The sequence below is a fragment of the Rhamphochromis sp. 'chilingali' genome (genome assembly GCF_963969265.1).
Source record: "Rhamphochromis sp. 'chilingali' genome assembly, chromosome: 3".
NCBI classification, from domain to species: Eukaryota; Metazoa; Chordata; class Actinopteri; order Cichliformes; family Cichlidae; genus Rhamphochromis; species Rhamphochromis sp. 'chilingali'.
Window position 1 is genome coordinate 19,126,457 of NC_137931.1, and position 27,990 is coordinate 19,154,446.

Sequence of the window (27,990 nt, forward strand, 5' to 3'; positions counted from 1 at the left end):
TATGGTTCATACTTGTGGATGTGTCTAATGAGGTATTTTGTTTTAGGTACTTCATTGTCAAGTATAAAAATATATACTTTTGTACTTTCACTTAAGCAAATTGGAGTCTAAACTGTCTTTTTTCAGTACTTCTTAAACAGTTACTCACTATAACTGTTTTTGTAGGAAAGGTCATAGTTGGAAGGTATTTTGAGAAGATTTTCACTTTTAATAACAGATGTTCCTTTTTTACAGGTCAAAAAGAGCTTGTTGCATGTCAAGGGTGGCTCAATAAATCCCACTGGCATCACTGCTCTTTTTTTTCTGCTGGAAGGGGGAAAATCCATCCGGCGTATCCAGATCCTTAAACAATAATCTCAGTGTTTTGGGTACAATGAGATGCCTTAGACCTGTTTTCATGTGGAGGGAGGGGAGATCTTGTTGATTTTCAGTAGGAATTGGATTACCAATCAGGAGATTATATTCACTCCTGCCAGATTTTTTTCTTCCCCCAGCTGGTGAGGAAGATTATCTGATTCTTTAATTACTCTTTTAGGTCTTTTTCAGCCTTAAAACCTGCTACCTCTGTGTCCTTTGTTGACTTTCCCGATGGTTTATTGTAGAAAAAGTGCAATGTAACATTCATAAACTCTCTCGTTTCTCTTGAAGTAACTGCTTCTCCCTTTTCTTTCAGCCCTCCTCCGTGTGTGTTGATAGAAGCTGAAAAAGTTAAGAAGATTTGGCAGCTCAGCAGCAACCAGCCAGCCAGTGAGGGAGGAACAGGTTTCCGGTGGCCAGAGGCAGGCGGCTCACTTGCCTGGGATTAAGTGGGATCGGGAGGGATTACAGCCCTCCCTCTCTCTCTCTCTCTCCCGTTCAGCTCGATGAAAGCGTAGCGCTCTGTCTGCTCTCCTGGGAATATTTTCCCATCATATAAACATTTACCTGCTGCTGTGCTGGAGCTGACACCAGCAGGAGGAGGGTGACGGCGCGAGGAGTCCTCGAGGCTGCAGGTGTAGCGGTAAGCTTCACCAGGGTTGATTTGTTTGAAGAGAGGAGGGCTTGGATTGGAGGAAGGCCACAGGGATCATCCCGGATAGGTGTTTACTCCTTGAGGAGATCCTACTGGTTTATTCCTTAAAAATATCCACTTTTCCAGCAGCTATTTGCTCTGTCACGTCTGTCTACCCTCACCCTTTCACTAACTTCACCCTCACAGTGGCTATGTGAGTATTTACAGACATATTGGGGAAACAAAGGCAAAAAACTCCTCTCAGCATTATTCTTTGGTTTTATTATTCGTGTCAATATTGAGATGATTTATAAACTCTGTATTGGCAGCTGCTGTCAGGTGTGCCTTCAAGCACTGATCCTGTTCGCGCTGGCTGCTGGAGCTGTGGTTGCACCTCTGCATGCTCATAAATGTGGTCCTAAAAGTTTTAACTGCACGTTTCACAGATGTTTTGCAAATTAACTGAAAGTTTGAACAAATCAAGTCTGAACCTGATTATGTGTGTAGAAAGGTTTTAATGTCATGCATGTAGACGATGAAATCACCTAAAGACCAGCATCATCGAACGTTTTGGGGAATGAAAAGGGTGCTGCATGTATTTGTGCTTCTGTCAAATTTTGACATTATGGTTTTTGGTTGTTAGGCTGCTGTACAGTGTAGGGCATCTGCGGACCTTTTAAAAGTGACAAATTTAAAATCTTTAACCTTCTAACATCCACCAGATCACCTGTGACCCATGTCGGTTCAGGGCTGATTTAATGTCCATCTAATGTCCACCTCTAACTCTGACAGAAAAACTGTGACAAAACTAACAAAAGAACAAAAATCTTATAAACAGTTCATTGCATAATGACTGAAACCAGCCCACTGAATGAACAATGGGCTGGGAGGTCAGTTCCTTGATCATATAGGTTGGGGAAACGTTTCTCCCACTGAAAACGCTATGTCCAGATGAACAGAATCAACCTTTTGACACAGTTTATCATATTCTGATGGCTGCTTCCAGCAGGATAACACAACATGTCACAAAGCTCAAAATCATCTCAAACTGGAGGAGAGGAGGAGATTGGCATCATGGATGTGCAGCCAACAAATCAGCAGTAACTGTTTGATGCTGTCATTTCAACATGGTCCAAAAGTTTCCAGCAACTTGGACTTATTTTTTGGGCAACAAAAGAATCAATGCTGTGCCAGGAAGAGTTAAAGCAAGTCTGAAGGTAAAAGGACATCCAATTCATGCATATCTGGGTTAGGTAAGAAAGGCGTAAATCTTACTATAGCCACGTTTGATGTGGTGTGTTTCCTTCCTGATGGATGGTACTGTCTAAATATTCATGTACTTCACTTGGAGAGCTAGGGATATCGTAGACTCTATACAGGGAAGTCACAGTAAACTGAAGGCAGTTGGAGTTGTTGTAGTGTTATTAGTATTGTCTTTTTTTTTTAATGCAAACCTCTTTTCTGTGCCAGAGCTCAGTTTTAGCAATAAACATTTAACAAGACTTCAGATTCACTCAAATAAACTATTTGTTGTTTTCTTTTCTTTTCTTTTCTTTTCTTTCTGAATATTTGACTTTTTAGCCCTAACCCTAAAATAGCTGTGGGTGATCTGGTGGATGTTAAGAAGTGAAGCTCATCTTTTAAAGCTGTACCAGCAGACCTTGTGACGTTTCTTGCTTTTTAAAATCTTTTCAAAGACCTGGCCGCTCATGACGTGACAGATGTCAGCGGTTTTCATGAGACTCGAGTGACAAGAGAATAAATCTGAGCTCGTTTAAATCGGCGCATGCTATTGTTTTGTGCAGCGGTTCTCAAACTTTGGAGTTAATGCAGGAGGACATGGATGCTCTGGATTACTGAACCCCTGATTTGTTTTTTAAACCCTGTGAAGTCTGACTGTCACCTTAGCTTTCATGTTTTTGAAAAAAGGAAAAAAAATGCACTTTTTTTTTTTGGAAAGAAACTAAATTTTGCCATCTTTTTGCAAAGAACTACTTTGTTATAGCTTAGGCTTGAGGGTTAGGAGTATTTAGACCTCCCAGGGTTAACTGCGGTGAAAAAGATTACACCAGATGTAGCTGCTAGTTGTAAAATCCCTGGATAAGATGGAGCTGATGGAGCTCTTTTATTCACTCCTGATATTTTTGCACTAAATAAAAACAGGCTTATAGAGGTTTCAACGCAACTGTTTCATTATCTGAGTAGAAACGTGAGAGTCAAAGGCTCAGATGGTGTTTTGTACAGACTAGTAAGACACAAAAACACAATGCAAAACTAGACAAACGCCACAAGCTGCAGCAACTTCAGAGCTAATGAAGCCTAAAACATCAGAGTAAGTCATCCTGTCAGCCAGATGCTGCTAATCAAATGCACTTGATTGACTGAATAATTAATAAGTGTGAGTGCTTCTATAAATCAGGGTGTTGGGGTAAAATTCACCCTAAGATCAGACCGTGCAATGCTCAAACTGGCCTTTTGTGAAATGACCACCTGTTAAACCTGCAGACCCTCTCCTTCACCCTCCTGAGTCCTCGGTAGCTCTGAGGAACAAAGTCTGCTTTTACTTCACATGTTGTATAATTATTGTAATAATTATTATCATAATAATTGTTATTATTATCAATACTAAGTGGTTTAAGGTTTCCATATATGTAAGGGATATAATATACAGAATATAAAGAGTTAAAACTCAATCAGCTCCACCTTAAAAAGCTCTAGCTCTATGAATCGTCTGATCTAATATTTCAGGATACTTTTGCACAAATCTTATAATAAACTGATTTTTCTCCAGGTTACTGGCGAGCAGCAGCAGGTGGTCAGGGTCAAAGGTCAAGCTTTCTGTAACCATGAGGCAGGCGGTGGAGGCTCAGGTGTTAAATCCGCACTGTGAGTTGGGAGAACACGGTCAGTAGGAGTGTTTTATGGTTTAATGATAATGTGCTTACACACGTTAACCACAGATTCAGCCTTCTGCTAACGTGTCTGAGTTTGTGCTGCAGGTTTGCGTCAGATCCTGTCTGACGTCATAGAGGAGGTGAGGCAGTCTGTGAGTCAGGACATCGACGGAGCAGAGATCCTCCACAGTCTGCTTAACGCCGCCTGGCTGCAGTCACTTCTCAAGGTCTGAAAACTTGAAAAACAGAATTAAAAATCCTGGTTTCAGCGGTTAGTTTTCAGCGTTCCTCATTATACAGGGTGGGCCATTTATATGGATACACCGTAATAACATGGGAATGGTTGGTGATATTAAAGTCCTGTTTGTGGCACATTAGTATATGTGAGGGGGCAAACTCCTCAAGATGGGTGGTGACCATGGTGGCCATTTAGAAGTTGGCCATCTTGGATACAACTTTTGTTTTTTCAATAGGAAGAGGGCCATGTGACACATCAAACTTATTGGTAATGTCACAAGAAAAACAATGGTGTGCTTGGTTTCAACGTAACTTTATTCTTTCATGAGTTATTTACAAGTTTCTGACCACTTAGAAAATGTGTTCAATGTGCTGCCCATTGTGTTGGATTGTCAATGCAACCCCTCTTCTCCCACTCTTCACACTGATAGCAAAACCGCAGGAGAAATGCCAGCACAGGCATCCAGTATCCGTAGTTTCAGGTGCTGCACATCTCGTATCTTCACACCATAGACAATTGCCTTCAGATGACCCCAAAGATAAAAGTCTAAGGGTGTCAGATCAGGAGACCTTGGGGGCCATTCAACTGGCCCACGACGACCAATCCACTTTCCAGGAAACTGTTCATCTAGGAATGCTCGGACTGGGCACCCATAATGTGGTGGTGCACCATCTTGCTGGAAAAACTCAGGGAACGTGCCAGCTTCAGTGCATAAAGAGGGAAACACATCATCATGTAGCAATTTCAAATATCCAGTGGCCTTGAGGTTTCCATTGATGAAGAATGGACCCACTATCGTTGTACCCCATATACCACACCAAACCATCACTTTTGTTGTTCCAACAGTCTTGGAGGGATCCATCCAATGTGGGTTAGTGTCAGACCAATAGCGGTGGTTTTGTTTGTTAACGTCACCATTCACATAAAAGTTTGCCTCATCACTGAACTGAGGGTCCTGTTCCAATTTTTGTTTTGCCCATTCTGCAAATTCTGTGCGCCGATCTGGGTCATCCTCGTTGAGATGCTGCAGTAGCTGGAGTTTGTAAGGGTGCCATTTGTGAGTAGCTAATATCCGCCGAAGGGATGTTCGACTAATGCCACTCTCCAGTGACATGCGGCGAGTGCTACGCTGTGGGCTCTTGCTGAATGAAGCTAGGACAGCCACTGATGTTTCTTCATTAGTGACAGTTTTCTTGCGTCCACATTTTGGCAAATCCAACACTGAACCAGTTTCACCAAACTTAGCAAGCAGTTTGCTAACTGTAGCATGGGAGATGGGTGGTCTCGTAGGGTGTCTTGCATTGAAATCTGCTGCAATGACCCGGTTACTGTGTTCACCAGATGTGTTAACCTCTTTGACATGTCAATAGCTGTGAACAAGGAGAAACTTGTAAATAACTCATGAAAGAATAAAGTTACGTTGAAACCAAGCACACCATTGTTTTTCTTGTAACATTACCAATAAGTTTGATGTGTCACATGGCCCGCTTCCTAGCGAAAAAACAAAAGTTGTATCCAAGATGGCCAACTTCTAAATGGCCACCATGGTCACCACCCATCTTGAGGAGTTTGCCCCCTGATGTATATTAATGTGCCACAAACAGGACTTTAATATCACCAACCATTCCCATGTTATTACGGTGTATCCATATAAATGGCCCACCCTGTACTTTGGATCATGCACCAAAATCTTACATCTTATCTTATATGAGGAAAGATGACTTACACCAGATTTATATACAAATAACATAAAATACAAAATGCAGGTAATGTAATCTAAAGTAAATGCAAAGCCTAAATGTCCTCTGCTAATTTCCTTTGTTTTAGTTAAGAGACGGTAAAATGTGTCAGTAGGCTTTGCAGGGAGATCAAGGGGTGGTTCTACAAGCTGCTGAATCATACGGGTGTACTTTGTTTATCACAGGACTGCATGCCTCCCTCAGAGTATCTAAGGTCAGATGTTTCCTCATTCACTGTAGTTTTGATATTTGTTTTTATTACTTGACTGTTTTCAGGTTTATGAGTGTTTGCAAAGATATCTAAGAGATTCTCCTGCACCAGCTCTGGATTACTCTTCGGGACTCTCGCTTGAGGTTCATCTTCCAAAACAATTTAATGTAGTTATCAAGTCCAAATGTTGTTTGGTTGGGTTTTTTTTTTTTAAAGATATTGAATGTTTCTGTCTTTATAGTTGCTGATTGATATCAGGTCCTTACCAAGTTGCTCTGAAGAGGCCAAAGAGCTGTACCATCTTCTGCGACAGCCACACCTGCAGGTTAATAAACCACTATTGGTTTCACGTTGACGTACAGAAGAGGTTAAGGGCCTATAAGGCCCATTGTAGCTCAGGCATATCCGTAAATCCTATTTTTTTGTAGTTAAATTTTCATGTACTCATGTTTAGTGCATATTTTGATTAAAAAGGGGGAGTGTCATTGATGATTATGTTGGTTTAAATAAATCAACACCCCTGAGTCATACTGTCAGAATCTTCGAAGCACAGACCAAGGAGGAGGAGTAGCAAGCTTTCATTCATTAGCCTTGTAATCCCGCTGGAAAACTCAAAAACAAGTTTTATTTGTTGTTATTTATCATCATTCTGATCCTTACTTAGAGTTTCTACGGTATCTGACTTTTATCTGATTTTGTGCTCAGCTCAGATAAAATAATTATTATGGCTTATTTTAACATTTATGTAGATGCTGAAAATGACAGCCTCAATTCAGTCTATTATTAGACTCAGATGCCTTCTCTTAACATGGAAAAGAGCCCACCCACCACTTTAATCACATTCTGGATCTTACATATGGCATAGAAGCTGAGCATTTATTAGTGGCCCTGAAAACCCTCTTTGTCTGATCATCTGTAATAATAATAATTAAATAATTTAAATTTACAATAATGGATTACAAAGCAGTGGGAATTAAGATCTCATCATAGTACATCATAGTCATTGTTATTGTTCTCTGTGCTTGTCCTGCTCAGTGCAGTGTTCGATACTGTCAACAATAATATTCTCTTACAGCGATTAAGAGCACACTGTAGGTATTACAGGTACTGCACTGCAGGGGTTTGTATCATATCTCTCTAATAGACTCCAATTTGTTCATGTAAATGGAGAGTCCTCTTCACACACTAAAGTCAATTATGGAGTTCCACAGGGTTCTGTGCTAGGACCAATTCTGTTTACATTATACATGCTTCCCTTAGGCAGTATCATTAGAAGGTGTAGCATACATTTTCATTCCTATGCAGATGATGCCCATCTTTATCTGTCCATGAAGCCAGATAACATATACCAATTAGTTAAACTGCAAAAATGTGTTAAAGATATAAAGGCTTGGATAATCTCTAATGTCCTGGGCCCTATTTCAGGAAGCCGGTTTAGTGCAAAGTCTGAGTAAGTATACCATGAGTTAACGAAAACTCTGGGTTTTCGGTTTCACAAAGCGAGTTTAGATTAATTCTGAGTGAGTCACTATGACGACACACTCCGTGAAGCTAACCTGCCCCCTAGCAGGTTTACTTCAACTAACCCTGACCTTCTCCGCCTCTTTGTCGGAAACCTGACTGTAGGAAGTGTCAGACATGGCGTGCTCCTTCCTTGAAGAGCCAGTAGATGTTGAAGCCCAAATTCTCCGCAGAGCTCTCCACCGGGAGAGAGTGATTGGAGCGCGTTTGGACATTTTATCATTTCCTGATGATTACCTGTGTGAACGTTACCGTTTTTCAGCACAATCTATAATTTATTTGAATAACATCCTCAGGCCTAATATTGCTCATGTGACACATCGCGGACATCCTCTCAGTTCTGTACATATTATTTGTATTGCACTTCGTTTTTTTGCAAACGGGAGCTTTCTGTATAATATTGGTGACGCTGAGCACGTTTCCAAGGCTACCGTCTGTCGGGCAGTCAGGAATGTTACAGTTGCACTGAAACGTCTCCTGTACTCGTCTGTGGTGTTCCCCGGTCACAGACCCACAAGATTCATCAAAGAGGGATTCCACAAAATTGCAGGTATCAGGATGAACAAAACCTAATTCATGATGTGGTGATACTTGAACTACTACTTAAATTTTACATTTATTCCCACCGTTCCCAGGCGTGATTGGCTGTACAGATGGCACTCACATTCCAATCATTGCTCCTTCAGTAAATGAAGGAGACTATGTGAACAGGAAGTCTTTCCACAGCATTAATGTACAGGTACATGGTTCCCTGTAGCATTTCAAACTAACAAATTATTTCATTATAGTAATGGATGCTAATTTGTGTTCTCTGCACTGTGAAGATCATATGTGATGCTGCCAACATTATCACAAATGTGGAAGCCAACTGCTCAGCCTCTGTGAGTGGTGGTGGTGGAGGACCCCCACCTGTTTTTCAGGCCTCCGCTTTTTTTTTCTGTTGGCTATGACGGGTCACATTTGAGCATACAGAGTAAGCAAATATGTACTTGTAATGTGCTCAGATAATTTCAATAAGTGCTTACAGAAAGAAAATTAATGTAGCCTCTAACTGCAATTGATTTACATCGGACAAACAGACCAAGCACTATGGCTCATAATACAATTACACCTTACCTGTTTGGACTATATTTTTATATTTCATTTTTACTTGCTGCCAGGAACGTTTGGGGCCTGTTGGGTTGCACCTGCGCTCACATCACATCACAAAATAAAATGTATGAAATAAAAAATAAAATTAAATATAATAAAATAACGTGTTAAATGGGTGGAAATCCCTAGATCAATGTTTAGATTAACACTCACGCATTGACTCTGTCGGCTATGTTTTGCCATGCATGCTCCCTTTCTTTTGCAGCTGAGGCTGTGTTACTTTTTTTCCGCGGAATTTGCATGTTATCGGCATATGCTGCCATCAGAATTTCGGCCTCAAGCACTGTAAAATACATTGACCGCGCCTTCTTTCCCTCCGTCTCCATGGTGACTCGCTTAATCTGTGCTCCACTAATCAGGGCTTTATGTATCCTCGTGCGCGCGCTTAACTTGGGGTTAAAGCAACTCCGCGTTGACTGAACTAATTGTTATCAGCCTTTCTGAAACCGAATATTCCGAGTTGGACAGTTCGGGGTTACTCAACCCTGAGTATCGTTTTTCACTCTGAGTTTTCTAAACCGGCTTCCTGAAATAGGGCCCAGCTTATACATTCAGATAAAACTGAGGTTATTCTATTAGGCTCTGAAAATCCCAGAAATGTGGTGGCTAACCAGATGCTGACTCTGGATGACATTACCTTGGCCTTCAGTAACACTGAGAGCAATCTTGGAGTCGTTTTTGACCAGGCAATGCACATTACAAACAAATACAGGGAGTGCAGAATTATTAGGCAAATGAGTATTTTGTCCACATCATCCTCTTCATGCATGTTGTCTTACTCCAAGCTGTATAGGCTCGAAAGCCTACTACCAATTAAGCATATTAGGTGATGTGCATCTCTGTAATGAGAAGGGGTGTGGTCTAATGACATCAACACCCTATATCAGGTGTGCATAATTATTAGGCAACGTCCTTTCCTTTGGCAAAATGGGTCAAAAGAAGGACTTGACAGGCTCAGAAAAGTCAAAAATAGTGAGATATCTTGCAGAGGGATGCAGCAGTCTCAAAATTGCAAAGCTTCTGAAGCGTGATCATCGAACAATCAAGTGTTTCATTCAAAATAGTCAACAGGGTCGCAAGAAGCGTGTGGAAAAACTAAGGCGCAAAATAACTGCCCATGAACTGAGAAAAGTCAAGCGTGCAGCTGCCAAGATGCCACTTGCCACCAGTTTGGCCATATTTCAGAGCTGCAACATCACTGGAGTGCCCAAAAGCACAAGGTGTGCAATACTCTGAGACATGGCCAAGGTAAGAAAGGCTGAAAGACGACCACCACTGAACAAGACACACAAGCTGAAACGTCAAGACTGGGCCAAGAAATATCTCAAGACTGGTTTTTCTAAGGTTTTATGGACTGATGAAATGAGAGTGAGTCTTGATGGGCCAGATGGATGGGCCCGTGGCTGGATTGGTAAAGGGCAGAGAGCTCCAGTCCGACTCAGATGCCAGCAAGGTGGAGGTGGAGTACTGGTTTGGGCTGGTATCATCAAAGATGAGCTTGTGGGGCCTTTTCGGGTTGAGGATGGAGTCAAGCTCAACTCCCAGTCCTACTGCCAGTTTCTGGAAGACACCTTCTTCAAGCAGTGGTACAGGAAGAAGTCTGCATCCTTCAAGAAAAACATGATTTTCATGCAGGACAATGCTCCATCACACGCGTCCAAGTACTCCACAGCGTGGCTGGCAAGAAAGGGTATAAAAGAAGAAAAACTAATGACATGGCCTCCTTGTTCACCTGATCTGAACCCCATTGAGAACCTGTGGTCCATCATCAAATGTGAGATTTACAAGGAGGGAAAACAGTACACCTCTCTGAACAGTGTCTGGGAGGCTGTGGTTGCTGCTGCACGCAATGTTGATGGTGAACAGATCAAAACACTGACAGAATCCATGGATGGCAGGCTTTTGAGTGTCCTTGCAAAGAAAGGTGGCTATATTGGTCACTGATTTGTTTTTGTTTTGTTTTTGAATGTCAGAAATGTATATTTGTGAATGTGGAGATGTTATATTGGTTTCACTGGTAAAAATAAATAATTGAAATGGGTATATATTTGTTTTTTGTTAAGTTGCCTAATAATTATGCACAGTAATAGTCACCTGCACACACAGATATCCCCCTAAAATAGCTCAAACTAAAAACTACTTCCAAAAACCTTCAGCTTTGATATTAATGAGTTTTTTGGGTTCATTGAGAACATGGTTGTTGTTCAATAATAAAATTATTCCTCAAAAATACAACTTGCCTAATAATTCTGCACTCCCTGTATGTGGTTCTGCACATTCATGCATATATTACTTCTAGGCCAGACTATTGCATTCGATTTTTATCAGGCTGTTCTAAAACTTCCCTGAAAAAGCCTTCAGTTGATCCGAAATGCTGCAAGAAGAGTACTGACAAGGACTTTAAAAAAAAAAAAGAGAGAACATTTTGTCTCAGATTAGCTTCTCTTCTTTGGCTCTTTGTTCCTCCAGAATCAAATTTAAAATCCTTCTCATCACATACAAGGTCTTGAATAATCAGGCCCCATTTTATCTTAAATACCTCATAGTGGCAGTTAACCATCCCTCACTTTTTCCTTCCCCTTGTCACTAAGTACTTGCTCAAAGGGGGTCATCTGATTGTTGAGCTTTTCTCTCTGATATTGTGGGGTGTTTACCTTACAATATCCAATAAAATACAAGTACAAAGCACTTTGAGGGAACAGTTGCTGTGATTTGGCACTATATAAATGACATTGAATCCAACTGAAAATTCCCAACATTTCTTTTCTGTATTTCATTAGTGAACTATAGTATTAGTGAAACTATGATTTAAATGTAACTAGACTTACATATGTACCTGTGTCTTTTCTATTGTTATTTGCTACTGTTAATTGTTACTGTTCTTAGTCTCAGTCTGGTTTGTCTGTTTTCCATCAAGGCCCTTCTTTCGGCTCATGATACAATAGCTCTGAAGGACTATGAGCCGGTGTTGCCCCCAATGCCAGAAGACCTGCCGGACGATGAGGAGGCCACCCGGATCGTCTGCCTGGTGAAGAATAAACAGCCACTGGTGAGATTCCTGAGCTAATACCTCCTCAACAGGCAAATGAAATCTGGTTTGTACAGATGGTTCTGAGCTGAGTAGAACAGCAGTAGACCAGCTGTTTAGGAACTAAGCAAGCTTTTAATGAGGCAAAAATCTTTTGTTAGGTATGAATCTAATTTATTATTATCTCCTTAATTAACAAGCTTACTGGGACGAGGAAAATCAAAACCTTTCAGTTTTCAAATCAAAGAAGAAAGTATGTAAATTAAATATTAATTCAACGTAACTATGGCCAGTCAGTCCCCCAACCAGGGGGAAGTCTCTGGCTGTGTCTAGGAGAAACTGGTCGCAAATAGGAACATGGTGCTGCACCTAAACCCCCTTTTGATAGCTTTGGCTTTGGCTGTAGGTTGCATAGAAGACGCTAACAAACATTCACTAAATACTTGCTAATTGGCTGCAGGCTGTGAAGAGTGCAGCACAAACTTGCAACAGAGACCCTTCATCTTCAAAATACGTCACTGGATGATGGTCGGTGTCTTCCATGCAAACTATGGCCAACTCCAGCAATCTGCTAGTGTCTAAAGCAAACACAAGTAGGTTTTGAGGGCAGAGTTATTTTTGTGTACTCTTATTATGAAGGGATAGAGTCCAAAACAGTTTATTTTAAACATATTTATTTCTGATTTAATGCTGGATAACTTACATAGGAGTCTTTGGGGTTTGCTCCAGTTACCACTTTAAGCTTTGGCTTCATTTTGAAAGTGCTGCTTTGTTTGTTGTGTGCAGTGCATGACCTAAATAGAGGCATCCACATACTTTTGAACTTACAAAAAGTTCATTGTATTTTAGGTGGATGCAGAAGTGGATATAAAACCAAAATCATGTGGAGAAGCAGGAAACCTGACTCTTTAATCTGGACCATGAAGGAGTTACTTTTTTTCAGGACTGCGTATGTAGGCAGATGCTCCTGAATATTTTAATATGTTGGGTTTTTGGCCAACTCAAAATAAGTCAAACAGATGACAGAGAGCAGATGTTTGATTCATAATCTGTCATTTGTATAATTGTCTGTTGATGCTACAGATAAATTTCGAAGAGCAAAAGCCACTGGAATAGAAAGGAAACAAGACAGTTAGGAGACATCTGATGCTAATTTATCATCTTTTTCTATATGTCTTAAATGCATGCAAATGATTACTAGTTCAAACCTTGCTTTATCCGAGTGGAACATGATTCTGTTGTCTCACAGCTTTGCAACCACCACAAAGTTGGCAAGCTGTTGCCCAATGCTTGTCCTCCCTGTGCAAAAAGCCCCAGAGGGGGGATCCGCCATCACTTGAACACCTTGAGGCGTTTGACCCGACAGAAGCTTCACAGAGGGACAGGGTTCGGGGTCCAGAACCCCTCAGCTCAGAGTTGGATGCTAAAAGCAAATGATTCGTCATGGTGCAGAGTCCGGAGAGGAAGCTACCCGCCAACCGAGCCAATGCATCACCTGACAGAGGCTCGACCATACCCGTTACCACAATGTAAGCCTTTGACTGGCTGCCAGGTGTGCTGCAGCACGCCGATGTGCCAGTGCAGAGTTTGTTACTCCAACATGTTGTGGGAGCAAAGGTCAAATCGCTCTGCACCTTCAGTCTGCAGTTCGGTCCTGATTGGTAAGGAAAGATCTGGGCCTTGTTTTCCAATGAGTGCATCTTTGAACTGCTTTTATTTCAACCTCTAAGATGCTTTTGGAAAACAAGCTGGTTCTTCATCACTTCTAATTGCACTGTCTTCATCCATTCATCCATCCCATTCACTCATGGATTAATAATGTCTGTTTTCTCATTGGAGACGTGGACGAGCTCAACAGTGGAGACGAGTACGAAGTAGGACAGTCCACTGGTGCTCCATCACCATTTCCCCAACGTTTGACCATGACTCCACCATGTCTCAGCATGCATGATTACTTCCAGCCAGGCCTGTCTCCAAGGTTCAGAACTAAAAGCCCTTGCATCCGAACAGCCCCACCCAGCCCCATGCGGCCTCACCGCATACTGGAGGTGCCGCCCGTGGAGCTCGTCAAACAGGAGAGTCTGGACGAGCTGAGGACGACTGTACAGTTGGCCGCCAGCTCCATGGAGAGCAGCACCAAAGACATAAAGCTCCTTGGGGAGAGGATGGCAGCAGCCACAGAGCACATGTCGGTGACAGTGCAGGACAACTCGCAGGCTTTGCTCCTCCTCACGCAGGTTGTGGACCGGTTGCAGACACTCCTCACAGCCACCAGATCTGAAGTAAACACCCTTAAAGCTGCTGAGCAGGAAGGCACTTTGAAGAAAAGCCCAACTCAAAAGCCTCAAGGGCACCAGTCCCCATGTTCCTTCAGCTCCTCCTCCAGCTCCCTCAGCAGCTCCTTGGACCCTCCTTCCACCTCCCAGTTGGGCAGCTGCCAGTCTCCGTCTTGTCGTGGATCTCCCTGGGACACAGTGAAATCAAAAAACTCTCCTGTGGCACAGAAGAAGCACAGCCACACTGATCTGGAAACATCCAAACATCAGCTTACAAATGGCCTGTTTGATGAGAAGTTCAGTCCCTTGAAAGGAGGTCGCTCAAACCAGCGGAAGAAAAAGAAGAGGAAGAAGGCGACATGAGAGCTGTCCAGAAAGTGGCCTTCTTTGGGTCCTTTGTAGGAGCACCGTGGCTACCCTGCAAACAGTGGTAGTTCATGTTTCTTTTGTCTGTTTCATTACATTTCATCTGTGGCAAATCAGCTCCAGTTTCCCTTCGCTTGTGTCACTATTACGTTATTTAGGCCTGAATTAAACCTTCAAGTCTATTCTTGCATATCCATCAGAGCCACATCTGTCCATTTTATCTTCATTTATCTGACCTGGCAGCAACTGTTTATTCTGTTTTTTCATTTCGTCTTTCTCAGGGAGCAACTATAAAAAGAAACGAGATCACAGGAGAGATTTTTATAGCTCGGGTGATTCACGGAGGGCTTGCGGATCGCAGTGGTGAGCCCTTTTTTTTTTTTTTTACCCCCGTTTAACCCCCTATAGCTAATGTCTGTTGTTTAGATGAGTAAACCCTAACTCTAATCTTAACTCTAGACTTTTACTGGAGGATTCCTAGATTAACCTTCCTGCCTTCTTGGGACCTTTTTGTGCCACTGCTATGTGTTAAATGGCTGCCATTTCCACTGTGTTCAGTGGAATATAACCAAACTTGCCACAGGATAGTTTTTACCTGTCAATGTTAATATTCCAGTGTGAATTCCTTAAATCAGCCTAAAATGGCTGAGCAGCAGAAATCCCCACACCCATCACCCTGGGGACCATTTTCTGCCCATTGACTTCCATTATAAACGCTATTTTTCAACCCCAAATTATCATCATATGATTTTATTTTTTCTTCTTTTCTTGGATGTCAATGAAGACTCAGGGCCTTGAAGTTTTAATTTTTAAATTGCAAAAAAAATGCAAAAAAAATAATGGCAGGTCAAAATGTATGTTGGTGCCAATCTTTGGTCCATCTAAAGGCCTACTTATAATGACAATCACATATTACTTCAACTGGTTTTTTGTGGAAATATTTAGTTTCGTTTTTGGGGCTTATAACACAGGGCGCTCATTATTGTACTTTATTGAGCCCCGTGGGGAAATTGCTCTCTGCATTTAACCCATTCACTCAGTGAAGCAGTGGGCAGCCATTGGGCGCCCGGGGAGCAGTGTGTAGGGACGGTACCTTGCTCAGGGGTACCTCAGGGTAGCTGTTAAGGGGAATCGAACCCCCGACCTTCCGATCATGGGGCAACCACTCTACCTACTGAGCTATCCCTGCCCTCATGTAATAACACTGGGATTTGAAGGGTTAAAACAACGAAAATATAATTAAAACTTTACATGAATATTTCAGGGAGAAGTAGTTTTACAAGGTTGGCTAATTTAAAGTGGAATAAAATATGGATATATGGTCTTTTTATGGCGTGGCTGAGAATGGTCCCTAGGGTGATGGGTGTGAGTTTTTTAAAGGATGGCAGGAGGGTTAAGCCTAGTGCCAGACTAAAAGAAAACATCAGTGACGATCTACACTGGAAAACATCTGACACGTAGAGCTTAAAGTTATGCATTAATGCAAAACTGAACTTTCTGTGCTGGTGCTGAGGACAAATTGTTTGCAAACATCTGTTTTGGGGCTTTAACTTCATCTTGCACTCTTTATTCTGCAGATGTACACAGACCATCTGATTGTGTTCGTTTTCAATGTTGGGATGATTCATGTAGGAAGACAAAAAAAAATCTTCCTGGTCAATCTGCTTCCAAATTCTAGTGCTAGTTGCAATCAAGCACTTTATATAAAACATGGATCTCATCTATTGATTTGTGGAGCTTCAGGTTGAGATTTTTTTGGTCCATAAGACAGTAACTTTACCTTTCTTTATTATGTAGTTTTCACAAGTGAAGACAAAATTAGAATCATGTTGAACTTTTTACTGAGGTCATGAATAAGGTGGTGGGTAGGGTCTGCACTCCTAGACAAAGGGATGGATCTTTGCTTCCAGAGAAGCTTCCCCCTGCTGACCATTAGGGGGAAAAAATGCAGGTTTCTCGTATTTCTGCTTTGGCATCACTTTTCAGACCCAAAGCTTATACTATATGGGCAAAAGGGCTGGGCCATCTCCACATTAAATCTACAGGAGCTGCTCAGCCATGAAGCTCATAGGTTTTGTGCTGATGTTAATGCTGGAGGAGATTTGGAGCTCTACAGTTATCATAAAGACAGGGTGCATGGCTAGGTGATTGATTTTAGACACCTGTGCCAATGGGACTCAAAATACCTGAATTCAAATAGTAAAAGGTGTGGCCCCGTACTTTTGTCCATGCAGTGTACGTCTATATTTGTTTTTGTCCCATTTTGGGAGCATTTATAAGATAATCCTAACAAAATAAAAGGTTCAGAACCAGAGACATGGACTGGTTGGGTTGGACAAAGTTTTTGTTCATGCAGACAGGACTTTCTTCTTCTGGTTACAGACACATCCTCATGTGGCTTTTACCTTTACCATGAAAAGAAATGTAACTTTAGACAATTTTAAAACATCCACACTGGTTATATAGTATACTAAATAAGCTCTGACAGGCAGCGATTGGACCTGTAAGCTTTTAAATGACAAGTTGTGCTTAAATTTGATTGCTTTTGTTATTGATTATAACAATATATTGATCATATTTTCGTTGAGGTTTTAGTGTATTACAAACAAGATAAACTACAGTAGATTAAAGCACATAAAAGTTAACAAAACTAAAGAAAACATGAAATGAAAAACTGATATCTTTTTTACAGGGAGTGCAGAATTATTAGGCAAGTTGTATTTTTGAGGAATAATTTTATTATTGAACAACAACCATGTTCTCAATGAACCCAAAAAACTCATTAATATCAAAGCTGAATGTTTTTGGAAGTAGTTTTTAGTTTATTTTTATTTTTAGCTATTTTAGGGGGATATCTGTGTGTGCAGGTGACTATTACTGTGCATAATTATTAGGCAACTTAACAAAAAACAAATATATACCCGTTTCAATTATTTATTTTTACCAGTGAAACCAATATAACACCTCCACATCCACAAATATACATTTCTGACATTCAAAAACAAAACAAAAACAAATCAGTGACCAATATAGCCACCTTTCTTTGCAAGGACACTCAAAAGCCTGCCATCCATGGATTCTGTCAGTGTTTTGATCTGTTCACCATCAACATTGCATGCAGCAGCAACCACAGCCTCCCAGACACTGTTCAGAGAGGTGTACTGTTTTCCCTCCTTGTAAATCTCACATTTGATGATGGACCACAGGTTCTCAATGGGGTTCAGATCAGGTGAACAAGGAGGCCATGTCATTAGTTTTTCTTCTTTTATACCCTTTCTTGCCAGCCACGCTGTGGAGTACTTGGACGCGTGTGATGGAGCATTGTCCTGCATGAAAATCATGTTTTTCTTGAAGGATGCAGACTTCTTCCTGTACCACTGCTTGAAGAAGGTGTCTTCCAGAAACTGGCAGTAGGACTGGGAGTTGAGCTTGACTCCATCCTCAACCCGAAAAGGCCCCACAAGCTCATCTTTGATGATACCAGCCCAAACCAGTACTCCACCTCCACCTTGCTGGCGTCTGTGTCGGACTGGAGCTCTCTGCCCTTTACCAATCCAGCCACGGGCCCATCCATCTGGCCCATCAAGACTCACTCTCATTTCATCAGTCCATAAAACCTTAGAAAAACCAGTCTTGAGATATTTCTTGGCCCAGTCTTGACGTTTCAGCTTGTGTGTCTTGTTCAGTGGTGGTCGTCTTTCAGCCTTTCTTACCTTGGCCATGTCTCTGAGTATTGCACACCTTGTGCTCTTGGGCACTCCAGTGATGTTGCAGCTCTGAAATATGGCCAAACTGGTGGCAAGTGGCATCTTGACAGCTGCACGCTTGACTTTTCTCAGTTCATGGGCAGTTATTTTGCGCCTTGGTTTTTCCACACGCTTCTTGCGACCCTGTTGACTATTTTGAATGAAACGCTTGATTGTTCGATGATCACGCTTCAGAAGCTTTGCAATTTTGAGACTGCTGCATCCCTCTGCAAGATATCTCACTATTTTTGACTTTTCTGAGCCTGTCAAGTCCTTCTTTTGACCCATTTTGCCAAAGGAAAGGACGTTGCCTAATAATTATGCACACCTGATATAGGGTGTTGATGTCATTAGACCACACCCCTTCTCATTACAGAGATGCACATCACCTAATATGCTTAATTGGTAGTAGGCTTTCGAGCCTATACAGCTTGGAGTAAGACAACATGCATGAAGAGGATGATGTGGACAAAATACTCATTTGCCTAATAATTCTGCACTCCCTGTAATGCATGTTTGTGTGTACATAGGTCTACTCCATGCAGGGGACCGGATCATAGAGGTGAACGGTTTTCCTGTGGACGGGATGGAGCCTGAGCAAGTTATCCAAGTTGTGGTGGGTCATTTGTTCATCAAATAAAATGTGCTCTTGCTGTTGTGTATTGTTTGCATCCAACATTGGTTCTGTTCATGCTCCATTTTGTTTTCTTACAACCAATCAGCAAGCTCGGTCGCATGGCACCATTATGTTTAAAGTCATTCCCATCACAGAAAGGCCGGTCCACAACCAGACCATGGTGAGTCTTTTACCACAGCTCCATTATTATTGTCTCTGTTCACATAAAAAATATTTACCCCTATTTTGTGTGTTTCTCTTTGCTAGCTATACGTACGGGCCATGACTGACTACAGCCCTCAGCAGGACCCGGCCATCCCTTGCGCCGATGCCGGCATGAGCTTCAGAAGAGGCGACATCCTGGAGATTGTGGACCAGACAGATGCCCTCTGGTGGCAGGCAAAGAAACTACCCAGCAGCACAGCATGTGCTGGCCTCATCCCCTCCACCAACCTCCTCAAACGGTCAGATATGGTTCTTTTAAGCATGTTCTTCCAATCTTGGACTGCATGTAATAGGCTTTCATTTTGCTGTTTGGTCATTTTTATGGGTAAGGTGTTAAAATTCCCTGATTCATTCAATTCCATCTCCTAAAAGTCATCTTTAATTCAGTTCAATTCAATTTAACAGTATTGAGATACAAATTAATTAAACTGAACTGATTAAAAGAAGAAGAAAGAAAACCTGTGAGCAAGCACTTGGCAACAGTGGGGACAAAAAACTCCCTTTAAAAAGGAAGAAACCTCCAGCAGATCCAGTCTCAGAGAGGAGCGGCCATCTGCCGCAACCAGTTGATGGGTTGCAGAATGGAGCTGAGGACAAATTTATATACAACTAACATACTATAATATCTGCTTATTTTTCTTTTCATTTTCCTTTTGGGGCTTTTCCTCTGACATATTCTGACTTTGGCCCTTAAGAGCTACTTGTTTGGTAACACTGGCCTCTTCAGCTTGTTTTTCTTGAATTGACTGCTGCACTGTCTCATTTCGGGCCTGAGGATTTTCTAATTTAGTAAAACTGACCTCTTTTTCTTGCTATTATATGTCCAGACATGATCGAAATGTTGTGATTCTTACCAGGTCTTTAAAATGAGATAAATACAAGTTCAGATAAAGCATGAAATATGACATAAATATTACACTGTATGTTTATTTGTTTAACAGAAATTCAAGCCAAAATAGAGAAGCTGTGTGTGAAAAACTAAGTACAGTCTACTGCTTCCATAATTAGGAGGGTAATTAGCACCCAGGTGCTGATAATCAAATACAATTGCTTTAACTGATCTTCCCCAAGTATGAGCACCTCTTTGAAAGCAGAAATGTTGGCAGTTTGCCGGTCTGGAGCATTCAGTTATGTGATGTGTTTTTTTGCTGGGATGTCAACTCTTGGTAAGATTGTGGTCCTGGGCACATTGCAGTGATTGACCATGACTTCCTCTGTATATCAAAGTATTCTAGAATCAAATGTGAGGGCATCTGTCTGACAGCTGAAGCTTGGCTGAAACTGATCATGCAACAAGACCAGATGACTCTCTGTTATGTCCTACAATGTATAACCTCAGAAGTGCAACAGTATGTCCTTTATCAGGTTAGGATTACATGAAAAAACAAAATTCATATTTGGCTTATTCAAGGATGGCCATGTCTGCATAAACAAGTGATAAAAGTGAGACTTTAAATAATAATGAAATGCTCTTCCACTGGGTTTAAAGCTTTAAATATCTGATTTAGATTTTGTTGTTTGACATATCCAGATGACTGGATGGATGGAGCTTATCAGCTAATGCTTAAGGCTAGCTGGCTAGCAGTAATATTTGTGATCCTAGTTTGGGTTAAAGCAAAGTATACTGAGCAGCCAACTCTTTATAGTAACCTCTAGTACAATCAAATGCTGAGCAAGGAATCTGAACTGAATCAGACTGAAAAGGGACATGTATTGAATGTATTCAGTGAGACTTAAAACGAGTAATTTAGATCATTTACTCCTCAGGAAATTGTTTCCTGGAGTCATAAATGAAGTGAAAAATCAAATATAATGTGAATATATATATATATATATATCATATATAATTTGGGAGCATCACCTAGAAATGTCTTTTTTGACATCTCATAATATTTTACAGGTGGCATAAAAGTTGTCTCATCTTACTCTGTTTCTGCTTGTTGTAACAGGAAGCAGAGGGAGTTCTGGTGGTCACAGCCTTACCAGCCACACACCTGCATTCAGACCTGTGAGTGCGCTCAGGTTTTCTTTTAATCATCATTAAAGTCACTGCTTTACAGCTTCACAGATGAGTTTTCTTTGTGTTCTGCTCCATGCTTACTGAAGTGAGCACTGTAGAGGAAGGTAAGAATAGACTACATTAAACTTAATCAAACTTGAATCGTTCTATAACTGATCTGACCTTAATTATCTCTGTTTTTCCAACCACAGAGGAAGACTTAATGGCGATTGATGACAAATGTGTGGAAGCAGGTAAACCTTTACCTTCCATTTACTGTGTAATGTGCCTTTTATTCATCTTTTACACACAAACTAACTAACCACACAAAAACGTCTTTGCTTCTCTGTCTTTAACTTGTGTCTGTTTGTGTTTCCTGCCCCGATAGACGAGGAGGCATTTGATTCTGGTAGGTAAGTCTTTGCTGATGTAATCCGTTCTGTCCCTGAATTTGTTTCGTGCCCTTCAAAGGAAATTTTTGTTGTTGTTTCTTTTCCAAACGTTCCTGCTGCCTGATGGGGAAATGTCAGAGGAGCTAAGAGAAGGTGAGAAAAGCTTAAAGAATTGTGTTCTTATCTGCCTCACAAGAGTAAATTTATACATTTCTTTAATTTAATTTAATTAAAAGAGCAGACCTCCTGACTTGTTATGGAGATAGGTCACATGTTCTTACTTGGACTGATATTAAATCATATATTAAAACAATAAAATTCAATAGTGCAGGAGCCAGTATAGAAACACAAAATATGAGCATAACGGTCCTCTGTTTTATAATTGGTGTGTTGCATTTTAAGAAATGTAGCATTTGGTGTTTTTGTAGCTTATCGCCGGGGTTTCTCTTCTGCCGCAGACTTTTTTTTCTGTTAATCCAGCAGTGCATCATAAATCCCTGAAGTGCTGTTTAATTTGCAGAGGTAATTTAGACTTTCCAGTAATTTACATCTGGGAAATGGAGGCTGACGCAGTTGCTTTGGTTGATTTCAGGTCAAAATGATGCACTGTATTATTTTGCATGCTTTCTTTTTTTCATGTTTGACATTTTAGTGTGTAGGGCTTTTATTGGAGTCATTACATAAAAAATAATCAAGATTTTTACAAAAAGATGAGCCTAGCATTAAATGGTAGATAAAAAGGAGACCTTTTCATATGCTCCAGCTTGCTTTGAGCAGCCATCTAGCCCATATGGTGATATGACCAGCGAAAGTTTACCCAAAATGCACTTTGAAATTATGCTTCTTTCTGTTCCTCCACTCTGACCTAGGGATATGACTCTCAGCCTGGGTGCAAGAGGTTTAAGTTGAATCCCGGACTAGCCCCCAAAAATGTTAGTTCTTACATCCATGGCTCAGAGAAACATTTGAGTAGCAAGTCTAAGAATTTTTAAATAATACAAAAATAATTTCTCCCAAAGAAAGCAAATAAGAAAAACTGAAGCAAATTCACAACGCTTCATCAGTTTGATTGCTGTTGCTCCCAACTCACCAAAGCAAATTTCAAACAGCAACTAAAGCCAAAGGTTGATGCTGATAGAAGAGAGAGAAAGAGCGGCCCATAGCATAGCTGCATCTGGCTTTATATATGCAGCTGACCTTCAGATTATTAACAATGACAGAAAAAAGAAAAACATGGTAGTTAATGTGCTGGCTCAGCGAGGCACATGTAACAGTCACCGACACTAAACTGGTTTAGTTTTTGCGATTGAAAGATAGTTGAGTTTTGCGATTGAAAGTGTGGTATATCCCGTGATACTGCCTTCGCAGGTGTTTATAGGAAAAACAGATTAGGCCATAAATTGTGAGATTTATATTTCAATGTAAAACTGGTTTTAACAGAGGTACGAATTTTTCAACATAATATTTAATAGTAGCACTGGAAAAGCAAAGAAAATCAAGTGTAAGCATAAAACATTGACACAAAGCAGCTTGCAAAGTACCCCATAACTAGGGCTGGGTATCGTCACTGATTTCTAGAATCGATTCAATTCCGATTCACAAGGTCCCAAATCGATTCGATTCAATTCAATTTGATTTGAATCTGGGAAATTTTGACAGTCAGAAATATTATAATTCAGATCAGTACATTTACATATTTTTGTATCTATAAAAAGGAAGCTGAACCTCGTAAGACTTTATCAAAGGTGTGAGCATCACAGCAGATGCCTTTGTGTCAAAGTAGCTGAAGATAAAACACAGAAAAACATGAAGGTGATTTTCCTGGCCTGGGATTTTATAAAAATATTCTGCAGTACATCAAAAACAAAAGAAAACCATTAATCAACATATGAACATCACCTCTGAAGTTACAACGGTTTTATTAGAGACACGGCTGAGCATTTTGCATAATTTTAGAAAGTTTAAATTTGTTCAGTATTGAACGGCAGAAATTAGGTTTTCTTTTCGGAAGTATGTAAAACGAAAAAAACCAGCGGTCAACAGCGCTGTAAACAACGGTAGACTTGTGCGTAACAAGCAAGCGAATAATGCAGAAAACATATTTTTAGATGGGAAACTGTTCTTGAAGTACAGAGAGAGAGAGATGTGCATGAAGTGTGATTTTTATCGTGGTGGAAGCAAAACAGTAAGAGTGAATTCATGACGATGTTTATGTGAAGCGCAGTTTGGCTCTTCTTTTGCTGCTGGTTTGGTCAGTATTGTTTGGAGAGAGATAAAACTAACAGCTTTAGAATCAGCGCAAAAAGGGCGTAAACACAAAGTGCGGACCCGCCAAAACATCAGAATCAGTGAGCTGTCAGCTTTCAGCCCCAACCGTGTCCATGCCGTCGGGTGAGAAAGGCACATCTCACTGATTCTGATCCGCGGGTCCGCGCTTTGTGTTTACACCTCTGTGCAGAATCCGTGTTCCTGCTCTCATTTACTGTCTTAGCTGTTTGGTGGTTGTTGAAATTTTGAGGTTTCACCTGAGATTCTGGCATTTCGGGCAAAATAAATTTATATTAAAACATCGATTCAGGATTTTAATGAATCGATTTCACGTTATCCAAGCCAGAATCAATTTTAATCGATAAATCGATTATAAAAACCCACCCCTACCCATAATCGTAGCACAAATCCTCTGTTATTATTTGTAACAGGTGTGTTGCATTGTGGGAAATGGGAAGGATCCAGTGTTTTTGTGGCATGAACCACACTAAAGACTAAATACTGTATGTATGCTTATCTGACTTTTTCTTTTAATCCAGCAGTGCATCATAAATCCCTCAAGTACTGTTTGAATTTGCAGAAATATTTTAGACTTTGTTTTAGGGTGGAGGCTTTATGGGACACGCGGGCTGATGTAGTTGCTTTGATTGATTTAAGGTCACAGATAAAATCCAATCCTGTGTATCTCTGTCTCGCTCCCCACCAACACACATTGGCTATCATCTGGATTACCCAGGAACAACTTACAACTAATAAATCTAATGTAAAGGGGAAAAAAAGTGTATATATAGCAAATTTACAACTTAAAGTTCCTACGTTATTACTTTAACGGTTACTACGCATCCTTGGACTCTGGTATTGCTTAGTTTTCAGTAATTTCAAGTAAAAATTATTAACAAAACCATTTGGAGGTAATTTGACCCTAAAATAAAAATAATTGAAATGCACAGAAGACTAGCTGTTGCAGAGATGTAATCTTCCCAGTGTGTCCCGGGCCTCCATTCCTTTCCTGAAACATCTCATGTAGGAGGCACCCAGGATGCATCCTGATAAGATGTCTGAACCATGAGGAGTGGCTCTGCATTATTCACTGTGTTTTGCAGAATTATTTTTAATTACACTGTGTGCAAATATCTGTATTTTTTACATCTCTTTTATTGTTGTTACCGATCTTTTTTCCACATGTCTCACTGTGTTACGTCCTGCTTTTTTTTTTTTAAATCCAAACCAGAGGAGGATGACTTTAGAAGCAACATTGAAGGAATATATTTAGGTAAGCCTTCTCGAGCAGCAAATTATTTCTCTTATAATGTTGCTCAAACTTGTTGGTATATTTAGAGTTTAGTTCTGTTTCTGTGTGTGTTGTGGATCCATTTTTGAGGGTTATCTACTGACATCTGTTCTTTTTCATCAGCGGGCTTTAGGCGCAGCATGCGTCTGTGTCGGCGGCGGGCTCACAGCACCACCCAGCCGTCCTGCAACACCCGTTGCCCCAGCAGCTGCTACAGTGCCCTCAACAGTCCATATGAGGAGGTGGTTCGTTACCAGCGCCACTCAGAGGATGTACACCGCCTCATTGTCCTCTTAGGTACAGAAAACATTTCAGTCCTTTAGTTTAGTTTACCAAACATCTACACTCATAAGCCTTTTAGATACACCTTGATAGAATCGGGGTGGGTGCTCTTTTATCTTCAGAGCTGTCATAATTCAACAAGGTGCTGGAAACACTCTTCAGAGATTTTGGCCCACATTGACATGACAGCGCCACACATTTGGTGCTGTTCAAATAACCAGTATGAGATGATTGTGTGAAATGGTGTGTTATCCCGCTGGAAGGAGCCATAAGACGATGATGATGCTCAATTAGTACTACTGGCTTAAAGTGTGCCAAGAAAATGTCCTCCATACGGTTACACCACCTCCACCACGAGCTGGAACTGCTGATAAAAAGGGAGGATGGATCCACGTTTTCAGACCAGGCAACATTTTTCTAAACTCTTCATAACTTGGTTGTAACAAGTGGTTATTTGAGTTATTGTTGCCCTTCTATTAGCTTGAAGCAGTCACATAGAAAACTGCGACAAACTGGATATTATCTCTTCTTTGTGTATGCATGTGTATGCATGTGTAATGTATATATAGACATGTGTGTGTGTGTGTGTGTGTGTGTGTGTGTGTGTGTGTGTGTGTGTGTGTGTGTGTGTGTGTGTGTGTGTGTGTGTGTGTGTGTGTGTGTGTGTGTGTGTGTGTGATTTACATTGCTGTGCTTGAGAACCTCCATCTACCGGAACCAAATTCCTTGTATGTGTCTGCACATATACTTGGCCAATAAACATTGGCCAATAAAAATTCTGATGCTCAGTTTGAACTTCAGCAGGTCATCTGGATCATGTCTAAATGCCTAATGCAATAACAAGCAGTTGAATGAAAGTATATACAAACAATTAACATGCGCGTGCTTTTTCAGGTCCGTCTGGTGTAGGTGTGAATGAACTTCGAAGGCGTTTGGTTGAGATGAACCCAAACATCTTCCAGGGACCAGTGCCATGTACGTAATCATCTTTTCAGTCACAGACATCATGAAAATTTTTAATTGAATTCAAAAACACTATTAAAAAGCAGAGTTGCCTGAGAAATCCTAGGCATTCTCTTCTTTCTGGGCTCTTTGTGTTTTTGTCTCAGATTCTGTAATAATCAGATTAAATGGTTGATTTTTCTTTTTTCCTTCTCCAGACACTACAAGAGCACCCAGAGGATATGAGGAATCTGGCAGAGAATATTTCTTCGTCAGCCGAGAAGTCTTTGAGAACATGGTTTATCACAACAGGTACAGCTGTCTGCACACATTAAAACATTAATGAAGTTGTGGAATGTAGATGGAACTGATGAGAGCTTAGCCACAATCGATAGATTTTAGCCCCACTGTCTCTGTCTTTTTTTTGTCCGGCAGGTTTCTGGAGTACGGCGAGCACAAAGGGAACATGTACGGCACCAGCATCGAGTCTGCAAAGGAGGTTTTAAACAGCGGCAAGATCTGCGTCATCGACATTGAGCCAAACGCAAGTCCAACTCAGACACAGTAAAGAGAGCCAATAGATAAATAAAAGTGTTTTCATGTAAATTTGTATATCCTTCTTTAGGCCCTCCAGGCAGTGAGGACACACGAACTGAGGGCCTTCGTCATCTATGTTAAGCCTCCGACTCTGGAGCGCCTCAGGGAGACAAGACAGGACTCGTACATCACCACCAACTACTACGTCAACCGGCCATTCAAAGTATGACGCTGGGCTTAGTTGTCTGGTTAAAACGTCCACTCTTAATTTGGAGAAAAAAATTTCTTTTTCCTAATAAGATAATTATTTACATTCACATGTGATTGCTCTCATCCAATAGAGCATTACAAAGATATTGGTACACACAAGGGAAGGGATTTGATTTGGGAGGTCTCAAATTTTATAGGAACTTTTTCTTTACCCCCAACTTGACTTCTTCTGTTTTAATTAGAATAGGCAAAATCTATATCGGCCTATGAGACCTCCCACTCATACAGTAGAAGTAGTCTTATCTTTGGTTTTACTTCATCAGGATGAAGACTTCCAGGAGATGGAGGAAGCAGCACGGAAGATTGAGTCAAACTACTGGCAGTTCTTTGATCATGTGATCATCAACAATGAGCTGCAGGACTCCTGCGTTGAGCTGCTGACTGCAGTGATGAGGGCGCAGGACGAGCCACAGTGGGTCCCTGCCAGCTGGATTCGACCCACGTCAGAGTCCTAGGAGCAAAGTAGAGGAGAGGACGTCGGGTCAAAGCAGTGATTTTTTTTTTTCTTTTTTTTACTGTACAGTTTTTAAAAAATGAAATCGTGACATGTAAATTCAGTGATTGCTTTTGTAAATATACTCGTGTGTGTGTGTGTGTGTGTGTGTGTGTGTGTGTGTGTGTGTGTGTGTGTGTGTGTGTGTGTGTGTGTGTGTGTGTGTGTGTGTGTGTCACATGTGAGCTGGACTTTAAGTCTCTTCAAATCCCCAAAGATGAAATGAAGCTGGATCCAAGCTCAAAGAAATTCCTGAATTTGTGTCCGTTTGTCACAGTTTTGTTTTTTATTTTTTCAGTCAGCAGGAACATATGTAGCACCTCTTCAAATAAAAGACGCCTGCAGGACTTAAATTCAAACAAAACTGCCTCTTTTCCTGCCCTCCTCCCTATTCTTGTACACAGACTTCCAATAAAAGAAACATATATCTAAAGCATGTTTGTCCCCTTTGGCCATAAATGATTTCTTGATCCATTCCAGCCTAAAATGACACATTCTCATGTAAAATGGTGG

General features: G+C 40.9%; 1 protein-coding gene across 1 annotated transcript; it reads left to right on the forward strand.

Moving 5' to 3' along the window:
- Positions 1–697: 697 nt before the first annotated feature.
- mpp4b (MAGUK p55 scaffold protein 4b) lies at positions 698–27,881 on the forward strand. Its single transcript, XM_080878537.1, has 22 exons — positions 698–1,000; positions 3,783–3,895; positions 3,991–4,112; positions 6,139–6,216; positions 6,315–6,398; positions 11,664–11,795; positions 14,698–14,779; positions 18,693–18,778; positions 18,885–18,959; positions 19,046–19,242; positions 20,953–21,011; positions 21,110–21,127; positions 21,215–21,256; positions 21,391–21,411; positions 21,533–21,547; positions 24,894–24,935; positions 25,077–25,250; positions 26,130–26,210; positions 26,396–26,489; positions 26,613–26,721; positions 26,803–26,937; positions 27,248–27,881. The coding sequence occupies exons 2-22, from the start codon at positions 3,838–3,840 to the stop codon at positions 27,437–27,439; spliced, it is 1,896 nt and encodes a 631-aa protein (XP_080734663.1). The 5' UTR covers positions 698–1,000; positions 3,783–3,837; the 3' UTR covers positions 27,440–27,881.
- The last annotated feature ends 109 nt before the right edge of the window (positions 27,882–27,990 follow it).

What these genes read in the sequence shown, in the direction of transcription:
- mpp4b (XM_080878537.1), top strand. Translation starts at nt 3,838, where the DNA reads ATGAGGCAGGCGGTGGAGGCTCAGGTGTTAAATCCGCACTGTGAGTTG. An exon ending in AGGGCTTGCGGATCGCAGTG is followed by an intron (nt 14,780 to 18,692) that starts GTGAGCCCTTTT and finishes GTGTGTACATAG; the next exon opens with GTCTACTCCATGCAGGGGAC. An exon ending in CGGTCCACAACCAGACCATG is followed by an intron (nt 18,960 to 19,045) that starts GTGAGTCTTTTA and finishes TCTCTTTGCTAG; the next exon opens with CTATACGTACGGGCCATGAC.